Source organism: Melanotaenia boesemani, chromosome 16 (genome assembly GCF_017639745.1).
Source record: "Melanotaenia boesemani isolate fMelBoe1 chromosome 16, fMelBoe1.pri, whole genome shotgun sequence".
Taxonomy (NCBI): Eukaryota; Metazoa; Chordata; class Actinopteri; order Atheriniformes; family Melanotaeniidae; genus Melanotaenia; species Melanotaenia boesemani.
This window is the reverse complement of record NC_055697.1, coordinates 3,754,597-3,779,751: the sequence shown is the minus strand read 5'-3', so window position 1 is coordinate 3,779,751 and position 25,155 is coordinate 3,754,597. Positions and strand designations below refer to the sequence as shown.

The 25,155-nt window shown below is 43.4% G+C and overlaps 1 protein-coding gene across 1 annotated transcript in view; it reads right to left on the bottom strand.

Moving 5' to 3' along the window:
* Positions 1-25,155, bottom strand: part of piezo1 (piezo-type mechanosensitive ion channel component 1) — a 103,905-nt gene that overhangs the window by 9,023 nt on the left and 69,727 nt on the right. Inside the window, 25 exon segments of the mRNA XM_042010406.1 lie at positions 316-408; positions 650-838; positions 4,821-4,968; positions 5,048-5,206; positions 5,713-5,774; positions 6,008-6,160; positions 8,803-8,950; positions 9,088-9,220; positions 10,182-10,194; positions 10,196-10,414; positions 10,506-10,700; positions 12,449-12,637; positions 13,022-13,280; positions 13,363-13,500; positions 13,578-13,672; positions 13,754-13,926; positions 17,073-17,147; positions 21,188-21,299; positions 21,377-21,477; positions 21,840-21,905; positions 22,107-22,189; positions 22,278-22,367; positions 24,210-24,375; positions 24,501-24,597; positions 24,701-24,944. Coding sequence (XP_041866340.1) covers positions 316-408; positions 650-838; positions 4,821-4,968; positions 5,048-5,206; positions 5,713-5,774; positions 6,008-6,160; positions 8,803-8,950; positions 9,088-9,220; positions 10,182-10,194; positions 10,196-10,414; positions 10,506-10,700; positions 12,449-12,637; positions 13,022-13,280; positions 13,363-13,500; positions 13,578-13,672; positions 13,754-13,926; positions 17,073-17,147; positions 21,188-21,299; positions 21,377-21,477; positions 21,840-21,905; positions 22,107-22,189; positions 22,278-22,367; positions 24,210-24,375; positions 24,501-24,597; positions 24,701-24,944 — 3,400 coding nt within the window.

The window sequence follows — 25,155 nt, the reverse complement described above, 5'->3', positions numbered from 1 at the left end:
ATTAACATCCATGGATGGATGGATGGGTGGGTGGATGGATGGATGGATGGATGGATGGATGGATGGATGGATGGATGGATGGATGGATGGATGGATGGATGGATGGATGGGTGGGTGGATGGATGGATAGATGGATGGATGGATGGGTGGATGGGTGGATGGATGGGTGGGTGGGTGGATGGGTGGGTGGATGGATGGGTGGATGGATGGATGGGTGGGTGGATGGGTGGGTGGATGGATGGGTGGGTGGATGGATGGATGGATGGATGGATGGATGGTACAATGAACGTGTGAACCAGACACCGCGCTACGTACAGCATTGTCTTTGAACTTGTGGGTGAGGACGTTGTATTCATCCTCAGTGAAGGGCTGGATCGACTGCTGCTGCACACTCATGGTGAACAGAGGCTGGAACACAAAAGAAAATATGAGGATAACACATTATTTGTTTTAAGATTTATAATGCATCCTTTTCATCTCTTCCCCGGAACCACTGTTTCTTCCATATTTAAATCCCAGGCTCTGCATCGTATCATGTGGAACAAATCAGCTTCTTTCATGTTTCTCTAAAAAAAGAAGCTGTGTCTCATCCCTCATAGCAGCATTTTTCCTTTAACACACAGAAGGCAGTATTGAAGTTGCTGGTTACCTCGTATCCTCCCAGTTTGACAGTGACTGTGACATCAATGGGATGGTTAACCACACCCACCACCGATCGGACCAAAGAGATGAAGAGAAGGGGAAACCAGATAATGCAGATCAGGAAGAAGATGATAAGGCCTCCCATGCCGTATTTCACAATCTTCTTCTTCTTCTGTCCTTTAGGTTGGGGGTATTTCTGAGGGAAGAGAAGACATTATGTAAGGAATACGAAAGGTGTCCATTATTATAAATTAATGGACGACACAGTGGTTTGACCAGTCCGGCACACGCCTCTGCAAAGTTTATGAAAATGGACACCTCGAACCTCCCCCATTGAAGGTGCAAGGTGTAAGAATATGGCAGTAATAGAGTGGAGTAGAGCGCCTTTATATCCGGACAGGTGTTTGTCTGTTTAGTATGCGCTGCTGGGTTGTGACTGAGTTTGGTGGTGGGGCAGCTCATTGGGACCTGTTGCGGTTTTCCTGGTCTCTTCTCTCCCCCTCCCTCATGTACTGGTAAGACTGCTTTCGTTCGTCAGACGGAGCGGGACATTAATCTGCATCATATGATTGGTGTGTTTTCCTCTTTTTTTAGACACGTGAAGTAGCGTGGCCTACACTATACTGTGTGTGAGAGGTTGCTGTTTTGTCTCTGCTTGGATTTCCGCCAGCTCCCCCAGTTCATCGGCCCTCCGTACGATCTAAACACCGGCATATAGGGCTGTTTTGGGAAATTGTCAGTTTTTGTTTTATTATTGTTTTAAAAGAAATTGTTTAAATAAAATGTCATTTTTATGGGAATCCATCTGCCAAGGTGCATTTTATTTGAACTTACCCTTTTTAGGTTTACTGGGGGTTTTGACTCCCCAGTTGGGTTGTCACCCTCTTTTTTTTGTATAGAAATGATTGCTTTTTTCGCCTTACCAACACCACCCTACCACATAATGTAATCAAGAAAGAAAGACAGGCGATGACCTAGTTAAAATTAAATGCAACATTGCATCATCTCATAAAGATACTGTCATGTCCATTGTGGCGTTTGAAGGATGGAGATTTAATGTTTGTGGACCCTGACCACTGCGGGAGGGGTCCCATTCTCCCAGGAGGAAGAGGAATAGAGAAAGTAAACAGGGGTTAGATCACTGATACTCAATTCGGTCCTACGAGGGCCGCAATCCAGCAGGTTTTCCATGTATCCCTGCACCAACACACCTGAGTCAAATTAGGTGGCTCTAACAGCCAATCAGTTTCTACACAATGACTCATTAATTTGACTCAGGTGTGTTGGTGCAGGGATACATGGAAAACCTGCTGGATTGCGGCCCTCGTAGGACCGAATTGAGTATCAGTGGGTTAGATGATACAGGTCCCACAGGGCAGCCATGATGGATTTTCTATGACTTAGAAAATCAAGACCACCTGACTTTGAAGGGGAACAGGAGGAACACAAGGTGTGTGTGTGTGTGTGTGTGTGTGTGTGTGTGTGTGTGTGTGTGGACACGGCTGTGTAGTTAATTCATTAAATAAATGTTGCTATGCATCAATATGTGTGACTGAATTTGGGAGGTGTGTGCGATTCCTATAAAACACACAGAACTTAATCTATATGTTAACATTGCTATGACGATGTCTTCTGAGCCCGATGGTTAACGTTGCTATGACAATTTCATGCTTTCAGGCTCAACGCAGCCTCCAAACAGCCACTGTTGGAAGCCTAATGGAATAAATCACTAACAGAAAAATCCTGATCTCAGACTGCCGGATGTCGCGTCTTCGTCTCCTCCTCAGGTGGAGCTTCACCTGATTCTACCTACTTACAGCTACCATGACAAAAACGTTTCTGGTTATGATGAATATTTTCTCAGAACGTTTTCGTCTCTTCTCTATGAGGGAAAGGTGACAGCTGTGGTTCCAGATTAAAACTCTTCCTGTTTTCTCTGGACTCCGTTGCTGCATCTCCTGGTCGTTTATGTGTGTGTGGCTGCACACACTGACTGGGTCCGCTGCTTTACCGTCAGCAGGGCAGTGACCCAGGGAGAAGTGAGTCTGCTCCTTCACTGTCAGCTGGGTGGGCACCCGGGGAGAGGTGATGACGAGCAGTGAGGAGGAGTTTGTGGAGAGGAAAGCGTTTGCTGGTGGAAAGAAGCTTTACCAAAACAAGAGACATTGATCTTTCAGGTCATAGAAAGTTAATAATAAAGCCATAATTTTGTACATGTTTCTTTCAGGTTGTATCTGCAAAGTGCACAGCAGAAGCTGGTTAGACAACCTCAGAGCCCTGCCACACTCATGAACAGTTAGCATCTCAGATAAATAAGATGGGGTGAGGCCATTAAGAGCTTTAAAAATATTAAAAGCTTGAAATCAGTTCTAAAATGGACTGGAAGCCAGTGGACAGAGTAAAGGATAGGTATGATGTGCTCCCTTCTCTTGGTACCAGTTAAAATCTGGGCAGCTGCATTTTACACCAGCTGAAGGCGGCTAAGGGAAGACTCGGAGACACCAACATACAGAGCATTACAGTAGTCTAATCTAGAGCCAATTAGAGCATGGATAGCTTTTTCAAGGTCATGGCGGTTCAGAAGTATTTTAACTTTGCCCAGAAGACATCTTGACAACATTATCTATTTGTTTGTCAAACTTCATGGGGCTAAAAATAACTCCTGAATTCCTGGCAGACCTGGTGTTAAAGGCAAGGTGGCAAATCCACTTGATACTGTGTCATCAAACATAATACTCATGTCCTCATTTAGGAGTAGAAAGTTTGGGCTAACCACTGCTTGATATCAGCAATGCAGTCACACAAAGTGCTCTGTACGTTACTGGGCTTCAGTGGCAGATAGATTAACAAGCCATCTGAAAAACAATGAAAAGAAACATTGTGCCTGGCTATGATCGACCCCAGCAGTATCATGTATAATTTAAACAAAACAGGGCCAAGAATAGAACTTGATGGAAACCCACAGGAGAGCAAAGCACAGGAAGAAGACAAATCCTCACAGCAAAAATTGTATTAGATAAAAATGACCAGAACCCCTTCAGTGCTGTGCCATGGATGCCGACGTAGTGCTCCAGCTGTGACAGGAGGACCGTACAGTCCACCGCGTCAAAGGCTGCTGTATGATCCATCAGCACCAAGGCAACCGGACAACAGACAACGAAATATCGTTATGCACCTTTAGCAGTACAGACTCAGTGCTGTGATGAGACCTGAACTCAGACTTTTTTCCAGAAAGGACTTTAACTGTTAAAAAACAACTTTTTTTTATAACTTTAGACCGAAAGGACAGGTGGGAAACAGGTCTAAACTTTAATAACACTGAGAAGTCAAGATTAGGCTTTTTAAGAAAAGATCTAACCACAGCATGGTTAAGAGCAGCTGGGACGGTTCCTAGACTAAGGCAGGTATTGATAAGAACCACAAGACCAGGCCCTACCGTATTAAAAACCATTTCAGCTCTCTGACAACATAGAGAAAAGGAGCAGAGGCAGACGGTCAGCCATCTTTCCAGCCTTCCCCTTCTGCTCCAATCCAATTAGTTGGACTGGAACAGAACTTCGCTGCCTAGAGATGCTGAAAAGAAAAATAAAACCAGCAGAAGTTGTTTGAGGAATCATGTTGGTGTGAACTTATCTACTGAACAAATAAAGGCCAAACATCAACATTATTATCAGGCTGGAAAGTTCTCTATCTGCCGACAGACTCTGATTGGTTTGTTCTGTGGTTAAAAGGGGCGTTCACACCGAACAAGTCATCAGACCTGAGCTGATGCCCCGGCTGATTGCCTGGTTTAAATGGAGTGAGCACTCCGCGATAAATGGTGCAGACCCACTTAGCTCACACCGGTTCACAGCACAACATGGAAGCTCTTCTACTGAGTGTGTTCTCCAGTTTCAGCCATATCACTCCGCCTCCTCTCCACTGTAGCAGCAGCACAATATAGTCAGACAAATCTGAAACTTCTGTTCACCCAAAACTAAAACTAATATCATCTTAGAATAATAACGCGCTGCCAGTAACTTTTTATTCTCAGTAATGCATTAGTAAGATTAACAGTTACTGAAAAAAATTAACAGCATTTATTTTAACGTTGTTATTTCCATCAATGGTCATCATTTTCTCTGAGATTCAACGATTCCTCAGTGAGTTTCGGCTTACTTTAAAACTCTTCTTCTCACCTTCTCCGTCTCACGGCTGCATTTAATGATGAAGATGTTGGCATAAATGTCCTCCACACACATCCAGTTGGACAGAGACAGAGTGGTGTCAGTCCAGACCCAGTCCATCACTGCTCGGAGCTCCACCAAGAATGGGACCAGACGAAATCTAAACACACATGAAGGCGTCATCCTGCTGACTTCAAAACTCAGATTTCTGCAGTAAAGCAACATTACACAGAGCCTACCCTTGGAAGAGGAACAGGTTCAGGTGGTTGTACTTCTTGGTGAGGAAGTTTCCAAGGATACGGGTAGGATAACCACAGCGGATCTGATAGGCTGACAAGCCGAAGTAGATACACTTCACAAAGTACCAGAGCTGGGCCACAAAATTCTGACTGAACATCCTGAACAAACAGGTGACAAACAACAGCTCATTATGCAAGAAAACAGCATTTATACAGCACATTTCATACATACGGAAACACAGTGTGCTGTACATGATCAAAAGAAATAGACATGAAAATACACAAGTTACTGCAGAACACAGGCTAACAGGAAATTCATCATCACCATCATCATCACCACCATTATCATCATCACTACCATCATCACCACCACCACCATTATCATCATCACCACCATTATCATCATCACTACCATCATCACCACCACCACCATTATCATCATCACCACCATTATCATCATCACTACCATCATCACCACCACCACCATTATCATCATCACCACCATTATCATCATCACTACCATCATCACCACCACCACCATTATCATCATCACCACCATTATCATCATCACTACCATCATCACCACCACCACCATTATCATCATCATTACCATCATCACCACCATAATCACCACCATCATCATCATCATCATCGTTTGACGTTACCTTTCAGTGACAGCAGGCAGGATGAAAAACATCCAGAAGTGAATCCCAAAAACAAGGATCACCTGGAGTGAAGGAAGGATGGAAGATGAGTTCAGAGCAGAACAAGAAAATAAAACCTCTCAAACTAAAGACAAAGGAAGCTGCTTCATCGTCACCTGCAACACAAATTACATGTTTTCATACTTGACAGATTTTAATTAGTGAATTTCCAAAAAAACTGAAAATCAACTTATTGGTGCGACACACAGTCCTCATGACATAAGGAAGGAGAAATATGATAGCTGATGATGTGAACCTGAAAGATGAGTTTTCCCAGGACAGCCTTGCGCAGGTACAGAGCTCTGTCAATGATCATGGTGCTGAACTGGATTAGCAACATGACCAGGAAGGCCTCAGGAACCTGGTCCTCTGACAGGGTGGAGGCTATATCAGCTGCTGCACTGTGTTTCTGCAGGAAGGACAACATCCACAGGAAAACGTTAGGCTCTCTACAGTATTCATGTTCTACTTTATATGTTACCGATTAGTAGGGCTGGGCGATATGGCCTAAAAATAAAATCTCTGATTTTTTTATAACCAAATCCGATTTCCGATTTTAATAGATTTTTTTTTTCTTTTACAAAACATAAGTAAACTTATTAAAAACATTTATTTGTTTATATAGATGAATGCCAGCAAAAATTGAGCATATAAGCTTTTCCACCATATATACGACTCTTACATAGAAATATGCAATACCACGATGCATCCGTGATCTCTTTCCATCTGGATCCTTATCATACAGGATCCACTGCAGGAATAATTCCCCTGATGAAGGTTGTCTCTTAACCAGGGTTTGTGGGTTAAGTTGACTTCTGCATCTCATAGAGAGCAGCATTTCTCACTGCAGTTACGGCACAGCTAAATCCCAGGCATGAGTGAAGGACCACTTCACTGAGAATCTGTCAGACAAACAGTTCTGGTGTGGAGGGAGGGCTAAGTCTGCTGCTAACTAACTATGGAAAAAAATCCTGATTTTCATAAAAATAAATCTCCAGAAATGGAAAATTCGATTTATCGATTTTATCGATTAATCGCCCAGCCCTACCGATTAGTAAAGCTGCTTCTCTTTCTGTGGAAATAACTTTAAAGCTGTTGTACTTGTCATGTAATCCACTTGGAAAACAAATGAAGATCACAGAGATAAAAACATCTTAAACATTTCTGAAGACATTTTTATGGGTGACAGTACAGCTACTGCCCACTAAGATATGCATATAGGCTGGCGTAATACATGTATTATCAGGGCAGCCATGATGGAATTTGTCAGTTGGGAAGAAAGAGCAGCTGGGTAACTGGTTGCTATGGTGAACAGGGTAGGTGAGTGCATGAGTCCAATAAGACAAACAGAATTGAGCCTGATGATTAACGTTGCTATGGCAACAGTGTTTTCTCTCTCCCACAGAGACACTCAGAAACAGTCACAAAGGCTCAGATTTTGTTTGATTTCAGGCTCAATGCAACAAACAGTGACTGCTGGGAAATGATGAGCTGTGTTGAAAGAATTCTTGAACTGTGAGCAGCAGAAGGGTCTTCTGAACACATAAATGAGCCACAAAATGATGGAGTGTTTTCTTCAGGTTGGCAATGAGGTCCTGCCCCAAGTGGAGGAGTTCAGCTATTTCTGGGTCTTGTCCATGAGTGAGGGAAGGATGGAGCGGGAGATCATCAGGCGGATCGGTGCGGCGTCTGCAGTGATGTGGACTCTGCATCGGTCTATCCTGGTGAAGAAGTAGAATAGAGTCGCTGCTCCTCCGCATTGAGAGGAGCCAGATGAGGTGGCCCGGGCATCTGGTCAGGATGCCTCCTGGATGCCTCCCTGGTGAGGTGTCCGGGGCACATCCCACCGGGAGGAGACCCAGGACACGCTGGAGGGACTACATCTCTCAGCTGGCCTGGAAACGCCTCAGGATCCCCCCGGATGAGCTGGCGAATGTGACCGGGGAGAGGGAAGTCTGGGTTTCCCTGGTTAGGTAGCTGCCCCGGCGACCCGACTCTGGATAAGCAGTAGAAAGTAGATGGATGGATGGATGGATGGATGGATGGATGGATGGATGGATGAATGGATGGCGACGATGGTCATAATGTATGAAAGAAGTGAAAATTTCCCATAATGTGATGAATAATGTGTATGTACTGGGGAAACTGGGAGAAGCTTGTTCGAAATTTTTTCTAAATAATTATGATGAGTGTATGACATCATCACCCAAACTTACCCAAATTTCCCTGAGGGCTCTCTCTGAAGGGATTAAAAAAGTATTTCTATTCTATTCTATTCATCACCCTGGAGTGTGAAATCCGTGACAGTTTCAGAAATTTCTTTAAATTTGAACTGTGATTATGTCAAAACCATAAAAGATATCAAAATGTGCTTTTAAAAAGATATATATATATATTTTTTCCTTTTTCAGCTTCGATGAAAATCTGTGTGATTGTATGCCATAGTTACAGGACTCCAAATTGGACTTTTCTGAATCCTATTCATTTACAATGGGACAAATTACCCTATATTTTAGGGGGATTTTTGTAAGAACTGTGATGAATTTCTAGCAGAAGTTATAGCACGGGTCTTGATTGAGTTGTATGTTTTGATGTGTTCTTGTTTCCTAAATCTGCTTAAGTTACATGCAGAAATTTGTGATGGAAAAGGAAGAAGCAGAATAATAAGTGGAGAAAATATGAGAGATTGCAATATGGCTGCCACATTGTGGTGGACATGACGCAGGAGTTTATGATCAGTGGATGTGAAACAGTGATATGAAGAGGAGGAGGATGATGGACGGAGGCTGGCTGATTGTCGGCTTCCTAAAGAATCTTTCAGGGCAAACATCCTGCCATGATTTCTGCTTGTTTCTGTTTCTTTACTGTACATGATTATTCTCATGAATTAAAAAAATGAAAGAAAATACTGTAAGAACAGTTATCGAACGTTTAAGACATTTCATTGAATAATTTTGATAAATAAATAAATTTGAAAGTGAAATAAAATAAGCAGGAGTGACCAGTAATCAGAACGTTTTTTCTATAATCTGCTCTTTGATCGTTTCTCACCCCAAAAGCCCAGAAGCCGAAGATGATGATGACGAAGTCAACGACATCAGTGAGGAACATGAGGGCATAAACATCAGTGGCGGCTCGATAATCAGCCTGCGTGATGTTTCTGAAGAAGCTCTGAACCGGCCTGCTCACACGCCGAACCCTGCAGAGGAAATCAGAGTGGCCATGCTAGTCCAATGTTCTCTCACCTTCTCATGTGACTGCAGCTGGATCAGCTGTTTAAGTCCTTATTAACACAACTACAGCAACTTGTGCACGCAATGACGTGATCCATCTCACCCCGATGTGAAGAGATTTTTTATCTTGTGTCCTACAGCCAGCATCCTCAGGCTGGCCGCCTCTCTCCTTCTGCCTTTAAGCTTCTTCTTCACTGGTTCTTTACTGGCTTCTGCAGCCTCGGTTATGGACTCGGCTGCAACAGGAAGATATTGAATTAAAAAGAATAAACTGAGAAACACAAAGACACTTTAAAATTACACAAAACAAACAAACAAAAAAACAAGCAAACAAACAAACAAAAAAACAAGCAAACAAACAAACAAAAAAAGAAGAACAAAGCAAAGAAAATAAAGCTAGGCTAACTCTTGAAGCGCCACAGTTCTCAAAGTTTTTAGGGCAAACTGCAAATGAGAAAAAATGTTGAATATGAAACAGAAATGATGACGGCAGTAAAACTACTCAGTTACTGACTTAGTTCCTGACTCGGTTACTGATTCGGTTACTTATTCAGTTACTGATTCAATTACTGATTCAGTTACTGATTCGATTACTGACTGAGTTACTGATTTAGTTCTTGACTTGGTTCCTGATCCGATTAATGATTTGGTTACTGATTCAGTTACTGATTCAGTTAGTGAATCGGTTACTGATTCAGTTACTTACTCGATTATTGACTCAGTTACTAATTTGGTTCCTGACTCATTGGTTACTGATTCATTTATTGACTCAATTACTGATTCAGTTACTGACTCAATCACTGACTCAGTTACTGATCTGGTTCCTAACTCGGTTCCCTGACTCGGTTACTGATTCAGTTACTGACTCAATTAGTGACTCAATTACTGATTTGCCTCCTGACTTGGTTACTGATTTGGTTACTGATTCAGTCATTAACTTGATTACTGATTCAGTTACTGATTCAGTTACTGATTCAGTTACTGACTCAATCACTGGCTCAGTTACTGATTTGGTTCCTGACTTGATTCCATATTGTGATGGTTTCAGGTGTTATTTGTGTTAAACGTGTCAGGATGAAATATCAACGTTCATGATGTCATCCATGACACCATAACTAATATGACTAATCAGAACCACTGATGGATTCCCAGTGAGAAGGTTCGGTCCAGCTAAAGTCAGGAGATGAAGATACCAACCTTTCTTACCACCTTCTTTGGATTTCTTTGTTTTTTTTGCGGAATCGGATGCCGCTGCGTTTCTTTGGGACTTCCAACTTCACCTGATCTCCATCTCTTTCCATATTTTCCTCTAGGTCTTTGTTCTTACTCCCCAGTCCACCCTTTGACCCGGTGGGCTCTGTTTCAGTAGCAGGAGGTGGTCCAGGTGTAGCAGCTGAACTGGTACTTGGTTCAGCAAAGTCCACATAACCCTGATTGGTGAAGAAGGAAATAAAAAGTACCACAGTGAGAAGCCCCAGCCTCCAGATGAGCCAGAAAATAATCAGTCGTTTTTCTACCAACCTTTTCAAGAGAGTTAATCTCAGTAACATCCAGGTTCTCCAGGGTGGATGCTGAGCTGATGTTATTCTCTGTCTTCCCTTCCTGACTTTCACCATTGCTCTTTACATCTTCATCTCCTCCTCTGGTGTTTTCTGCACTCTCTGATGAAGGGCTCTGGTCCTCCAGCGGGCCCTCGTGGTCCCATAGACCATACTTCTGTACACACAGTGAAAACACCACTCAGACACACAGTAACTCTGATTATTCGTGAACATTATTAGATCTCAAGGAAAAGTGAGCTGTGGATGAACTTTAGCAAATCTAACAACAAGGTGTCACGTGTGTGACATCTTCATGTAGATTTGTAATGAGGTTAGAATTCCCACCCCTTTCTTCTGCTGAGAGGTCTCAACAAACCTGGATCAGCCCCTGTGTGTGAATGGGTTAGGCTCATATTTCGTCTTCTATCACAGGTAAACAACTCCAAACCAAAAGAAGATGTTAAAGAAAATCCCCACAGTGTTTCTGACCACTGGTGGAGCTGCATTGTAATGCATGGGGGTTCCAGGGAGTAGCCCAGACTTTACCAGGGGGTCCAGAGTTTGTCAGGGGGGTCCAGACTTTACCAGGGGGTCCAGAGTTTGTCAGGGGGGTCCAGACTTTACCAGGGGGTGATTGAGTAATAAAGGAGATGGTTGTGGTCCTCTTGCTAACTCTGCTGTGATAACTGTGGTCACGTCAGAGAGACATGGCGAATAAAACATCTTTACATTATTGATCTGGATCAGCAACAAGGTCCACAGAAGTTAAGTTGGTGGTTTTGGATGCAGAATGTAGATCCTGATGTGGAAGTAGGGGGATTGGTTCTGGTCTACTGTCTGGTGGTAGACTGGCTCCTGGTGTTGCTAGCTCCACATTGGGAGCTTTGGGGCAGCTGATACTGGGTCTGGGGTCTGATATGTGTCCTTCCTCCTTACTAAAAAGTCAGAAAAATCTCATTTTCTTATATTACATTCTCATATATTCCTCTACTAAACAGACTGGTTCCAGGATCTATTTCTCCACATTTTCTCTACCCTGTCCAGCATGGTGGCAGCAGGATGATGGTCTGGCTGCCATGTTGAGCTGAACTAATTTACTCTGCCAAGAGGAGCTTCTGGATATGGGGCTCCCCTTAAAACCTAAATGTTCTTCTTTATTATTATTTTAAAATACATTTTTGCTTCTAACTGCTGGACCGGAGAAACAGAAGGAAAAAGGTGGATAAAGGAGAAATAGGAAAAGAAAAGATAGAAAAAGGAAGAACAAAACAAAAGGTAGAAAACAAACCAAAACAGCTGCAATCAGAGTGAAGCGGAGAAACTGAACAGCTGCTGCACCTGGAAAGAAGCAGTAAACATCCTGAAGGCTTCTAGAGACCAGCAGACCATCTACAGACCATCTACAGGAGCACCTGGGAGAGGAAAACCTGGAAAAACCATGAACAGCAATGAACACACCAGCAACTAGTATATGTGGGATGGCGTGGCTCAGTGGGTAGAATGGTTGTCTTGTAGCTTGAGGGTTGCTGGTTCGATCCTTGGCCTGTCGGGCTCATGTTGAGGCACCGAACCCCGAATTGCTCCCAATGGGTCGTGGTTAGCGCTTTGCATCCGCATCAGTGTGTGAATGGGTGAGTGTGATGTATATTGTAAAGTGCATTGGGTAAAAGGGCTATATAAATACAAACCATGTAATGTATGTGTGTGTGTGTGTGTACTACGCATTAGGGGTGAGTTGTGCTGAGAGATCATGTAACCCCCCCCCCCCAGCTCCATCCCTGTTTTGACTCATATTTGTTCTCATCTTAAATGTTGACATCTATTCCTAAATTTCCTGGAACATTGCAAAAATAATCAACACAAACAATCACGATGAAGTGAATAATATCTGATGTAAATATGTCCATCCAGACAGGAACTGACCATGAGCAGGGATCTGTGGAAGAAGAGCGCCAGCAGCTGAAGAAGATCATATCTGATGTAGTTGTCAGTCTTCTCCAGGCCAAGAATCCGCGGTGGGAAGAAAGGGTTGTCTTTATTCATGGTCATCTCATAAACACTGTTCCAGGGAAAGAAGCCGAACTGGAAGATGTATTTGACCACCACCATCACCTGGAGGAGGAGGAGCAGATCAGACTGATGATCACTTCCTGTTTACTATGTTAAATGTCAGCATTGCTCAGAATTCTGCCAGTTTATCATGAAACCAGCTTCCGTAACAGAAGGTGGATGAAGGCTGCAGGAGAAGGTTAAAGGAGGAGAAGGTGGGTGAAGGCTACAGGAGAAGGTTAAAGGAGGAGAAGGTGGGTGAAGGCTACAGGAAAAAGTTAAAGGAGGAGAAGGTGGGTGAAGGCTACAGGAGAAAGTTAAAGGAGGAGAAGGTGGGTGAAGGCTACAACAGAAGGTTAAAGGAGGAGAAGGTGGATGAAGGCTACAAGAGAATGTTAAAGGAGCAGAAGGTGGATAAAGGCATTAAGTGTCCCTCAGCGTTTGTACCTCTGTGTAGACGATGGCTGTCATCCAGAACCTCTTGGTGGGCCTGGGAACAGACAGCATGGCCCACAGGAAGACCAGCATGGGCAGGAAGAGCGAGATGATGGAGGCGCTGACCACGTTGTTCAGCACCATGATGAAATAACACAACAGCTCCGAGTTGGCCGACAGCAGGGTGTACATAGAGAGCAGCAGCCTCAGCAGCCGGTTCTGGTTCTGGAAGAACTCCCTGCTCTGCTCCAGCTCCTCCACACTAAACTGCCTGAACACAGAGAGAGGCGGTTTCATCCCCAGAACTGCTGGTCCTGGAAGACCCAGATCATTAGGCCAGAGCCTGAGCTTACCTGTCTGATAGGAGCTCACTGGCGGTTCTGGAGTGTCTGTGTTGTGGTTCTGGTGGTGACCCGGTCCAGCTGGATGGGGGATCTGTACTCAGGAGACAGACGGTGGACCTGAGGGTGGACTGTCCTGCCTCAGTCCTGCTGATGATGTAGAACAGATGAAAACCTGCAACAATTCAGTCTGAGAAACATCATCATCAGCGTTTCATCCCTCCTACCTGCTCTCTGCATCAGCATCATCCAAACAGGTTTCTAGTGTGGAGCTCTCACTGGTCTGAGACAGTCCATCATCTGTGGACTCTGCTGCACGGTGCTGCAACCATCAGAGAGATAATGACGATACAACCTTCACCACAGCAGATGAAAGCTAAGAACCAGAGTGATGCAGCGTTACCTGCTGGACTTTGTGTAGGATGAAGTAACGTTCGTTGCACAGGACCGTGGATGTGTCTCTGTATTGTTTGGTCAGCAGGTCCAGCCACTGTGTCAGTCCATCCACCATGGCCAGAACAATGGCCCACAAGAAGCGCAGGATGTCCAGGATCTTCTGAACCATCTCCCCATGAACTGGAGGACAACACAGTCTCACATTTAACAGGACTCCCTCTCTTGTTAGAGGATGTGATGTGTTGTCTTGAGCCCTTGGGCTCCCTCCATGATCCTGGTCCTCGTGATCCCAAATATAGCACAATGTGTTCTAGCTAACCGTAATCTGTTCTCTGGTCGACCAGAACATTTCACTAGACCGGTTGGAAAACTGTGTTGGACTTTCTAATTGGTCTAAGTCTTATTTAAAAGACAGGGACTACTTTGTGTCTATAGGTAACTATAAATCTGAGTGAACCAAAATAACCTGTGGAGTTCCCCAAGGCTCCATCCTGGAGCCACTGCTGTTCAACATCTACATGCTGCCACTCGCTCACATTATGAAAAACAACTAAATGTTACCACAGTTATGCTGATGACATACAAATCTATATAACCATCCCACCAGGAGACTACAGTCCGATCCAAACTCTGATCAACTGCATGGATCAGATTAAAGATTGGATGTGCCAGAACTTTCTTCGGTAAAATGAAGACAAAACTGAAATAATAGTTTTTGGAGCCAAGAAAGAAAGATTAAAAGTCAACACTCAGCATTAAACAGCTAAGTTCAAAACTAACAACCAAGCCAGAAATCTGGGAGTAGTCCTGGACTCAGACCTGGATTTTAGCAGTTATATTAAGACAGTTGTGAAGTCGGCCTGTTATCACTTCTGAAAACATCTGGAGGATTAAAGGACTGATGACTCAGCAGGATTTAGAAAAACAGGTCCATGCATTTATCTTTAGTAGACTGGACTACTGTAATGCTGTCCTCACAGGTCTCCCTAAAAAGTCCATCAGACAGCTGCAGTTAGTCCAGAACGCTGCTGCTCCAGTCCTCACTAGGACCAGGAAAGTAGATCCTACAACTCCAGTCCTCAGATCTTTACACTGGCTTTCTGTCTGGCAAATAACTGACTTCAAAATCCTGCTGTTAGTTTAAAAAGACCTGAATGGTTTAGGACCAGAATCCATTCAGGATCTTCTGGTTCATTATGAACCAACCAGATCCCTCAGGTCATCAGGGTCAGGTCTACTTTCTATTCCCAGAGTCAGAACTAAACATGGAGAGGCAGCGTTCAGCTTTTACGCTCCTCACATGTGGAACAAACTCCCAAAAAACTGCAGGTCTGCTGACTCGTCAGTTTTACATCAGGGTTAAAAACGTTTCTATTTGCTGCCTTTTATCAGAACAGCTGTTAATTCCCCACACTGGAACTTTATTTCTATTTGATCTATTTTATTTTAGCTTTTTTCCTTCTGTTTTTATTTAATTTCTTTTAAAGTTTGTTTTTAATACACATTTATTGCTTCCTGCTCCCCGCTGTGATGCTTTTAATGATTTATGTAAAGTACTTTGAATTGTCTTGTACAGGACATGAAATGTGACGTACAGATAAACTTGGCCTGCCTAAACATGCAGTGGTGCCACCTTTGCTCAAAAACCCGGTCTTGACCACTTTGTGTTAGCTAATCAGAGATCAATTTCTAAGCTTCCCTTTTCTTGACAAAAGAGAAGATTGAATTCTGCCAATTCCAATTATTTTTGGATAAATATGTCACACTGAAGATTTTTAGTCAGGTTTTAAAGCACTGAATCAGACACATTTATCATCATTTAATGATATCTCCTTGGCATGTGGTTCAGGTGACTCTGTTGTTCTGGTTTTGCTTGACCCAACTGCTGCCTTTGACACAGTGGACCACAAAATTTTAATATCCTGCTTGTATTAGCTTGTGGGCATTTGTGACACAGCGCATGATTAGTTCAGGCCTTATCTGGTGGATAGGTGAATCATCGTGTGCTTCTCTGTCATGTGGAGTCCCACAGGGCTCAATTCTAAACCCACTGCTTTATTCACTGTATTTCTTGCGTTTGGGTTCCATCCATAGAAAAGCATGGATCTGCAGTCCATTGCTATGCTGATGGCAGCCAGATTTACCAGCCTTTAAAGAGAAAGGATGGTTCCTTGGTAAGACCTCTCTTGGACTGCTTAGAGGATATTAAAGCTTGGTTGGGCCTATTTTTTTATTTGTTTAAGTTTAAAAGGAAGAAAGCCGAAGTGACAATGTTTGGACCAAGTGGCCCCTGTAAGTCCACCTCTGTTCATTTGGAACACCTAACAGAATATTTTAAACCAACCATTATCAATCTGGGTTTTAAATTGGACAGCCAAATCAGGACTGTTAAGTCTTCCTTTTAACATTTAAGGCAGCTGTCAAAGGTTAAATCATTTCTCTCTGGGATGAATTTTGAAACCTTGCTTTCATTTCATCCCCCTTTGATTTCCAGATTTCTGTGTCTGATGAAGGTTTTCCTTCCCGGTTCTTCTTCTGATGGAGGTTTTCCTTCCTGGTTCTGGTCCTGAAGAAGGTTTTCCTTCCCGGTTCTTCTTCTCATGGAGGTTTTCCTTCCTGGTCCTGGTCCTAAAGGATGTTTTCCTTTCTGGTTCTGGTCCTGATGGAGGTTTTCCTTCCTGGTTCTGGTTTTGATGGAGGTTTTCCTTCATAGTTCTGGTCGTGATTGAAGTTTACCTTCCTGGTTCTGGTTCTGATGGAGGTTTTCCTTCCTGGTCCTGGTTCTGATGGAGGTTTTCCCTCCTGGTCCAGGTCCTGATGGAGGTTTTCCTTCCTGGTTCTGGTTTTGATGGAGGTTTTCCTTCATAGTTCTGGTCGTGATTGAAGTTTACCTTCCTGGTCCTGGTTCTGATGGAGGTTTTCCTTCCCTTCCTGGTTCTGGTTCTGATGGAGGTTTTCCTTCCTGGTTCTGGTCCTGATGGAGGTTTTCCTTTCCTTACTGGTTCTGGTTCTGATGGAGGTTTTCCTTCCTGGTTCTGGTTCTGATGGAGGTTTTCCACTGTCTCCTCGTGCAGCTCAGGTTGGAGGATTGAATCAAAGAGAAGTTCTGAGTTTCCGTAGCTCTGTCATTATTTTATGAAGACCGTTATTATAAACTGCATGAATGTGGATCTGATAATGGATCTGTTTTAATTGGATTACAACTGGACTACAGTGAATTCGGCTGGACTGTGTCTGTAAACGTAGCTTTAGACGACTTTGTTGTGAACTGGAAGAAACGAAACAGAATTAATGAAAAAGAAACAAGAACATCGTAGCGACGCTACCTGACTCTGGTTCCTCCAGCTCCTCCTCCATCTTGTCCTTCATGCCGTTCTCCTCAAAAACATCATCCTCTCCACCTACACACACACACAAACACACACACACACTTCTATCTTATTATATGACTTCATCATCATCATATTCCATTTTCCATCTTGAATAAAAAATCTCCCAGTGGAATCTGATGAGTCTGTGGAGTCAAGTTAACATCCAATCAGAGATCACTTTAATCCCAGTATAAACCAGTTTGTAGAAGCTGTCAGATTAAGAGGCTAAAATGATGTTAAATGAATGTATGAATAGATATAGCAGCATAAAGGCCGATCGGAAGAAGAAAGCAGAATTTATTACTAACTGTCACGGTATTTGCTGGTAGTCTGGATCTCCCAGTCGTCCCCGAAGGTATCCCTCCTTCAGAGCACCGCTGATTATTGATGCGCTCCACCTGCGCGGTGCGCTTTATATACCAGTGCTTGACTACAGTTCTCTGCCAGATCGTCTCGGTTAACCCTGCACGTTTCCAGACCATGTTACCTGCTTGCTTGCCTGTGTTCTGACCTCCAACTTGTATTCTGACCAAGATTTCCTGATTCTGTCTGCCCCCTGTCTGGTAACTCTGCTTTCTGTTGTTTTGGATTCTGTCGGTGTATTGACCCTTGGACTGTCTTATTGGATTTGGATTATTGGATTTGGATATAGGATTTCGGATGTGGATCTGGATATTGGATCTGGAATCGGACATACACCTAACACAACTTGTCCTCCTTTCTTTCTCCCCCAGAAGATTCAGTGGACCTCACGTACGGATCTAAGGCCTGACTAATCTGTTTTTACCCTCAGCCTTATCACCCTACCTTGCTCAACTCACACCACACCACAGCCTCAGTGGACCTCTTACCGCCCTCCCGGTACAGAGTTCTCCCTGCTTCCTCCATTTCCTCGACCGGTATGTAAGCACCAGAATTCACCCTTCCCCATTTTGGGTTAGGGTTAGGGATGGATCTGTTGTTCTCAAAGGCTAGTGGGCGACGTGACCAGACCTGGGTTACCTGAAAACTATTCATTACCTTACAATAAATCTGTTTTCTTACCAACCCTCTGTCCTGATATTTTCTGTGGTCCAGTTTGCTGTAACTGTTACAACTAACAGAACTTTGTAGAAATAACACACAGACCAACAGTTTCAGGAGAAAAAATATTGTTATTGAAACAAACACACAACAGAAACTATTTCCATGTTTCCACTTTTTCCTCATTTCCAGTTATTCCTGCTACTATTTACCTGCTATCCTCACTAAACCAACTCCAACTCAGCTGCTTTGTGGCGCCACCGTGCATCAGAAACGTCTTCTTGGCTTTATTCCAGCCATAGAGGAGCATTATTTTTCTTCTTTTCACACACATAGAACTTTCTGCTCACTGGTTGATCTTTGGCTGCTCCTGATTGGACGTTACCGTCAATCTAAGCTCTCTGATTGGTGAAAAGATTGACAGGAAGTGGCTTCATCATCATGTCCAGGTCTAAATAGAGGTCTCTTAGCAACATAGTAGTGATAGTGATCTTTTTATGATGAAATGTGATAAATAATGCTGTTATCATGGATCATTGTGGACTTACCAGATCGAGTTTCTGAATAAAACTACATTTAGTGGCTGGATTGTAAACCTGCTGGACGGGATAGGAATGCCTGGAAAACTTCCGTAGATCACCTAAATGGTAGCTATCCATCACGGTTTACCCCACAGAGCTGCACACTACCGCTCCTGGTGGTGGAGGAGGAGGTAGACCTCGGGGAGATCTGATGGCGGTTTAACCAGTTTTGTGAATGAACACTTTTGCATTTTGGGTGAACGTGAACTGAACGTTCTGTATTTCTGCCTGATGAACGTTATTGTGAACGCCGTTCTCTCAAGAGACTGCCAGATTGCCATGAAGCATTCCAGGCAAAATCCCAACTAAAACACACCTTAATATATAATAACATAAAACACATTAAATCTGGCAACATCAGCTAACGCAGCCTGTGTATGAATCATCAAACTGCAAAGATTGGAAGCAAAATCTAAAGAAGGCAGTGCTAACTCGTCTTATGATCACTTAAAATAATATTTTGAAAAGGTCAGTGATGATCCAGGTGGGAAAAATCTTAATGTTTTTGTAAACCTTGCCCACCGGGTCTCAAGAAGTCTTCAACAACAAACTTAAAATGGCATATTGAAATAAAGCACCCAGCTAGCCTTTCAAGTTATGTGCAAGTCACTAAAAAATCATGAGACACAACAACGGCATGCTCCTCTACTATCCAAAACCAAATAATGGCGTCCAGCAGCTCTGTTGCCGTCATCTCATCATACGAATGACCTGATGGATGAGAGCATGAAGCCCACTGCTGCAGAGGGTCTCATTACATGCCGTCCGCTCATAGAGAGCATCTTGCAGTCACTGCGCACAAGGCTGGCTGGTTTCTGGAGAAGAGGGAGCTCATACTCTCCGCTATGCTGGTGCCAAGAGTCGTGCTGGACTGTGTCCAAGATGAGGAGACACATGCAGTACAGATGCTGAAAAGAGAATTTCAAACCCTCAGCTCTGATTACTCAGCTGCAAGAGACTCAGGTCCAGCCCAGTCCAGTGGTGAAATGGACAAGAAAGATCCTGCAGCTTCATTCTTCGGATTTAACAGAAAACCTCAGCTTTCGAAAAACCTGAAGTGGACACCTGTTTAGATGCCCCAACCACAGATGGGTTTGATGATACATGCAGTTTTCAAAGCTCCAAAGGCTGTTCATAAAACACAACACGGCATGGCGCCCAAGCGTTCCAGTACAGGCTTCGGCATCAGTGGTTCGATATTCAGGGAAGACGAACTGTGTTTATGTTCCTTAATTAATGTGCATCGGTGATAAGTAGATACCAGCCTCAATCATAGTTCTGTCCTGGTGACATTATTCTAATGCTTATGCAGCTAAAAGTAATTGTAGTTTTCAACATAAAAATTTGGTCAAATTATTGAAGTGACTGCTCCAGGTCACAATTCCTTTGATACAGATAGCTGTTACCATTTCTGCCACAGTAATCATGATGTAAAAGTTTCTTGTTTGGTCTCATTTAGGCCCGGCTGGGAAATGCCAACTTTGAGAAGCAGCTGATCTTGAATGCCAACAAAAAGATTTGAAGGTATAATAATTATTGTTGTGTCCTGTTTATTGGCTATAGAAGTACAGTGTGTTGCCAGTGGAGTTGAGTGGAGTTGAGTGTGTTGGTGTGCAAAAGTGAGCTGCCTAAAAACAGAAGAGCATATCTTGTTTTTACAGGAAGCAAGAAACAGCAGATCCAGCAGGGAGAGAGCAGCGAGACCAGTGAGACCAGAGGATCTACATTCAGATAATGAGTTTTCAGGCTTGACAGAAAGTAACACTGTGCTTGGCCCTGCACACTTTGGACTTTTTTCCTTTAATAATAATAATAATAATTATTATTATTATTATTATTAATATGTTAGTTATTTGCGGCCATGGGCTTAGACTCTGACTGAGACTTTTTAACTTATTTTTTGTTTTTGTTTGTTTATTTTTCTTTTGTTTTTACTTATTCAAGGTCTGAATTTTGCACTGTTATGACCCAAGTTTTAAAACTTAAATTTTTCTGTGGGCAAAAAAGAAAAGAAAAGAAATACATTAACAAACAATTGTGACTTAATTAAAAGATAAATGTTTAAATGTTTTACACTTTGAGGAATCTCTTTAGTTTCATACATCAGATTATTTAATTCCTAATTTAAAAAATCATTCAAGCATCAAGTTTTTCCTCATTTATTTGATTTTATTATTATTTTTTGGAGAATATACTGTAGAGTGAAAGCTGCAGCTGGCTATCAGTGTGGACTGAATGGGTGGCAACAAGAGGAAAAAGCCTTATTCTGAGGGTAACAGCTCGCAGCAACATATCAGGAAAAAGAACTAGTTCATTTTTAGAACTGTGAACTGAACTTCGAACTAGTTCATGTAGAAAATGAACATTCCCAACGCTGGGTTTAAGGGTTAAACATCCATATTTAACAGACACATTATGAGGATGATTTCCATGTTTTCCAGCTTTTAGGATGAAGAGATGTCTGACCTTTGATGACCTCCCGCTGTCCCTTCGTCTCGGTCTTCTTCAGACGTCTCTGGTGTCTCTGACGTTCTCTCAGAGCTGCTTTCACGCTGGTCACCCAGGCCTGGTGGGCTAACTGCACACACATATTCTCATATAAGTTCTGCAGAACATGTTGTTTACCGAAGGGGTGAAGAGGTATCTGTGTCAGACCTGGCAGGCAGACTGTTTCTGAGGCTTCTTTTCTTCAGCGCTCAGCTCCTCTTCATCCTCGCTGTCTGACTCAAACAGGTAGTACTCTCCTGAGTGGAGGACTGGGAGGAGAAGGAACAGGTGATGCAACATCCTCCTGATCTGCTCCATGCAGCATATATCAGTCTGGATGGTGACTTACAAAAGCTGCCAGCAGATTTACAGTTGAATCCAAACGATATGAGACATGTAACAACATATGTTAATGTTGCATATTAAAAACTACACCTGTCACCATCCGCCAACACCTTTATTCTTAGTCTGTCAACAGACTGAATATGAGAGAAAATCATGAGGCTCAACCTTCTGTTTTACTCATCATTTATCTCAGCGTTTATTCATGAAATGACTGAAAACCAACTCCTTGTCCTTTGTTTACCTCAGAAACTCTTAATGGCAGCAACACATGTGTTGAGAGCTGTACCTGTAGCGTGGTCCAACCACGGCTGGTACCACTTCTTCCTGGATCCATCCTGGTCTGTCTGAGTTCCTAGAGAAAACAGCAGAAGTGTGACACTAAAAATGCTTGTTTTTCTCTTTGTGAGTGAAGATCAGACTGCAGGTGATGAAGGAACAAACACAAGGAACAGAGATGAGGATGAGAAGGTCTGACGAGAGCCTGGATGCAGACTCATCCCCGGTTCACACTCTGTGAAGAAAACACAGAAGAAGTTTCCAGGAGCTCTCCTACCATACGCCTGGCTTTCAGAGGGCTTCCCACTGCTTTTGTGGCCGTCTCTGTATTTCTGCTGCTTGGAGCGAATTCTCTGCATCCTGTGAGAAGACGAGATGTGGAGGAGAAAACTTTGTGTCTCAGTCTGCACCGTCAGACAGGAGCTGTGTTCAGACGGTAAAAACTTACGATCTCTTGAGCTGTGACAGTGATTTCTTCTCAGTCTGACGGTGGAACTCGATATCCTTCATGATGCTGGCTCTGAACAGCTCGAACCCTCTGCAGAAGGAACATTCCAGTAAATAAATCACATTTCTGTCTGCAGAGACAGACGAACCAAGATTCCTGCATGAATATTAGGAATGTCTCAATATACCTGCTAATAACTATTTATCAATTAAATGGAAAATAAGTTTTCAAATAATAATAATAATACAATCCCTAATCCAAAGATATTAAAACTCTTGTAAAATGTAAATAAAACCAGAATCTCATCAGATCATATTTTATCCCCAGTAGCAGATCACCAACACATCAGATGATGAAACGGAGACATTTCACCATGTGATGGAAAATATGAGTGAATCTGATGCAGCAACATGTCTGGAAAAAAAGTTGGAACAGGAGCAACAAAAGGCTGGAAAAGTACCTGGTACAAACCAGAAACACCTGGAGGAGCATTTGACAACTAATCAGGTTAACTGGCAGCAGCTCAGTAACATGACTGGTATAAAAGGAGCATTTCAGAGAGGCAGAGTCTCTCAGATGGAAAGATGGACAGAGGTTCACCAATCTGAGACAAACTGGCTCTAAAACTGTGGAACAATTTGAGAAAAATGTTCCTCAGACTTTGAAGATCCACCATCTACAGTGTAGAATATCATCAGGAGATTCAGAGAATCAAAAGGAATCTCTGTGTGCCTGGGACAAGGCTGGATGCTGGTGATCATCTGCATTAAAAGCAGACATGATTCTCTACTGGAAACCACTGCATGGACTCAGGAAGACTTCCAGAAACCACTGTCTGTGAACACAGTTCACCCTGAAACCCACAAATGCAGGTTAAAGATCCATCATGCAGAGAAGAAGCCAGATGTGAACAGGATCCAGAACCAGCGTCGTCTTCTCTGGACCAAAGCTCATTTAAAATGGTCTGAGGCAAAGTGGAAACCTGGATGAAGATGTGAACTAGTTTGTGGAAAGCATGGACGGCGTGTCCTGCAGACTAAAGAGGAGAGGGAGCATCCAGCTTGTTATCAGTGGACAGGTGAAAAGCTGCATCTCTGATGGGATGGGGCTGCATTAGTGCCTATGGTGTGGGCAGCTTCCACATCTGTGAAGCTCCACCAATGCTGAAAAGTACATGGAGGTTTTAGAGCAACATCTGCTCCCATCCAGACAACGTCTCTTTCAGGGAAGACCTTGCAGATTTCAGCAAGACGATGCTGAACCACATCCTGCATCCATCACAGCAACATGGCTTCACAGGAGAAGAGTCCGGCTGCTGAACTGGCCTGCCTGCAGTCCAGACCTTTCACCAGTACACAACATCTGGAGCATCATGGAAGCAGGAATCCAGCAACAAAGGTCCAGGACTGTAGAGCAGCTAGAATCCTGCATCAGACCAGAATGGGACAACATTCCTCTCCTAGAACTCCAGCAACTGGTCTCCTCACTTCCCAGACGTTTCCAAACATGTTAGAAGAAGAAGAGATGCTACACCATGCTGAACACCACCCTGGAACTACTTTTATACCGTGCTGAACATCACCCTGAAACTACTTTTTCCACCGTGCTGAACATCACCCTGGAACTACTTCTTCCACCGTGCTGCACATCAAACTGGAACTACTTTTACAATACATGTTGCTGCATCAGATTCACTATCAGCTCATATTTTCCACCACATGGTAAAATGTCTGTTTCATCATTCGATGTGTTGTTTATCTTCTACTGGGGATAGAAGATGGATAATGAGGTTTATAAATCATTTCTAAATATTTTTAAAAGGCGTTTTTGCATTGAGGGTGAATGATTCAGACCACAAGACAGTGAAATGTGGCTGAAAGCCTGGAGCAGTTCAGACCCTCCCACAGCTTCAGTCCATCATCTGGACTGTACCTGGATGCCTGTTTGGCAGACGCCTGCAGATCGGCTGTCACATGCAGGAAGTAGAAACTGAGGAAAACCCGCCTCTGCAGCAAAAGGCAGAGAAAACAGAAGCTGTCCCAGATGATTCCAGCTTCTTCTACTGGGAGGCTGCATGTGCTGCCACTCACTCCATTAGCTTCAGGAAAACATGAAAACAGTATTTCTGAGACATCATCAGCATTTAAACTCAGTCCCAGCAAAAAGCTCCCAACAGCAACAGCTGCAGCTCGCTGAAGAATTCTCTCTGGTTCTAATACTCACGGTCATAGTATCCTTTAACGGTGCAAACCAGGCTGAAGAGCTGAATTACCCAGCAGAATCCTGTCTGCATCTCAAAGACAAACACACATGCCAGGATCTGAAACACACACACCAGGACAGATTTGAGCTTTCCATGGAGGGTCCACACAGCCCACGTTACAGCACGGCATCATCAGGCTGCCGTGGTTGAAGATACTCACAGATAAGACATTTTTAGATATGATGACAGCCACGTTATAGATGATGAGACAGTCCCACAGGATGAGACGACCTCTGGAGGGTTTAATCATCAGTTTTGTTCCAAACAGCAGGAAGAAGAAGGAGGCCAGCAGGTAGCCCAGACCAAACACTGAGATCCTGGTGGCCCCTGTGATGAAGACTACCGACAGTACAAACCAGAAGAGGTACCGGAACACCAGGACTTTAGCCATATCCAGGTAACTCCTGCAGAGGACAGACAGGGAGGGAGAGACAGAGAAGGGAGAGACAGATTAAACAGAGATGGAGGTTAAATTGTTTCTCTGTCATGTTGGATTTTTATTGTGTTTGTACAGAAAACAAAAAACACAAAACCTGAATAAATCTACAGGAATCCAGAACCACCTGGAACACCTGTCAATCATCTGCTTGTTACCCATCACTCACCTGCTTGTTA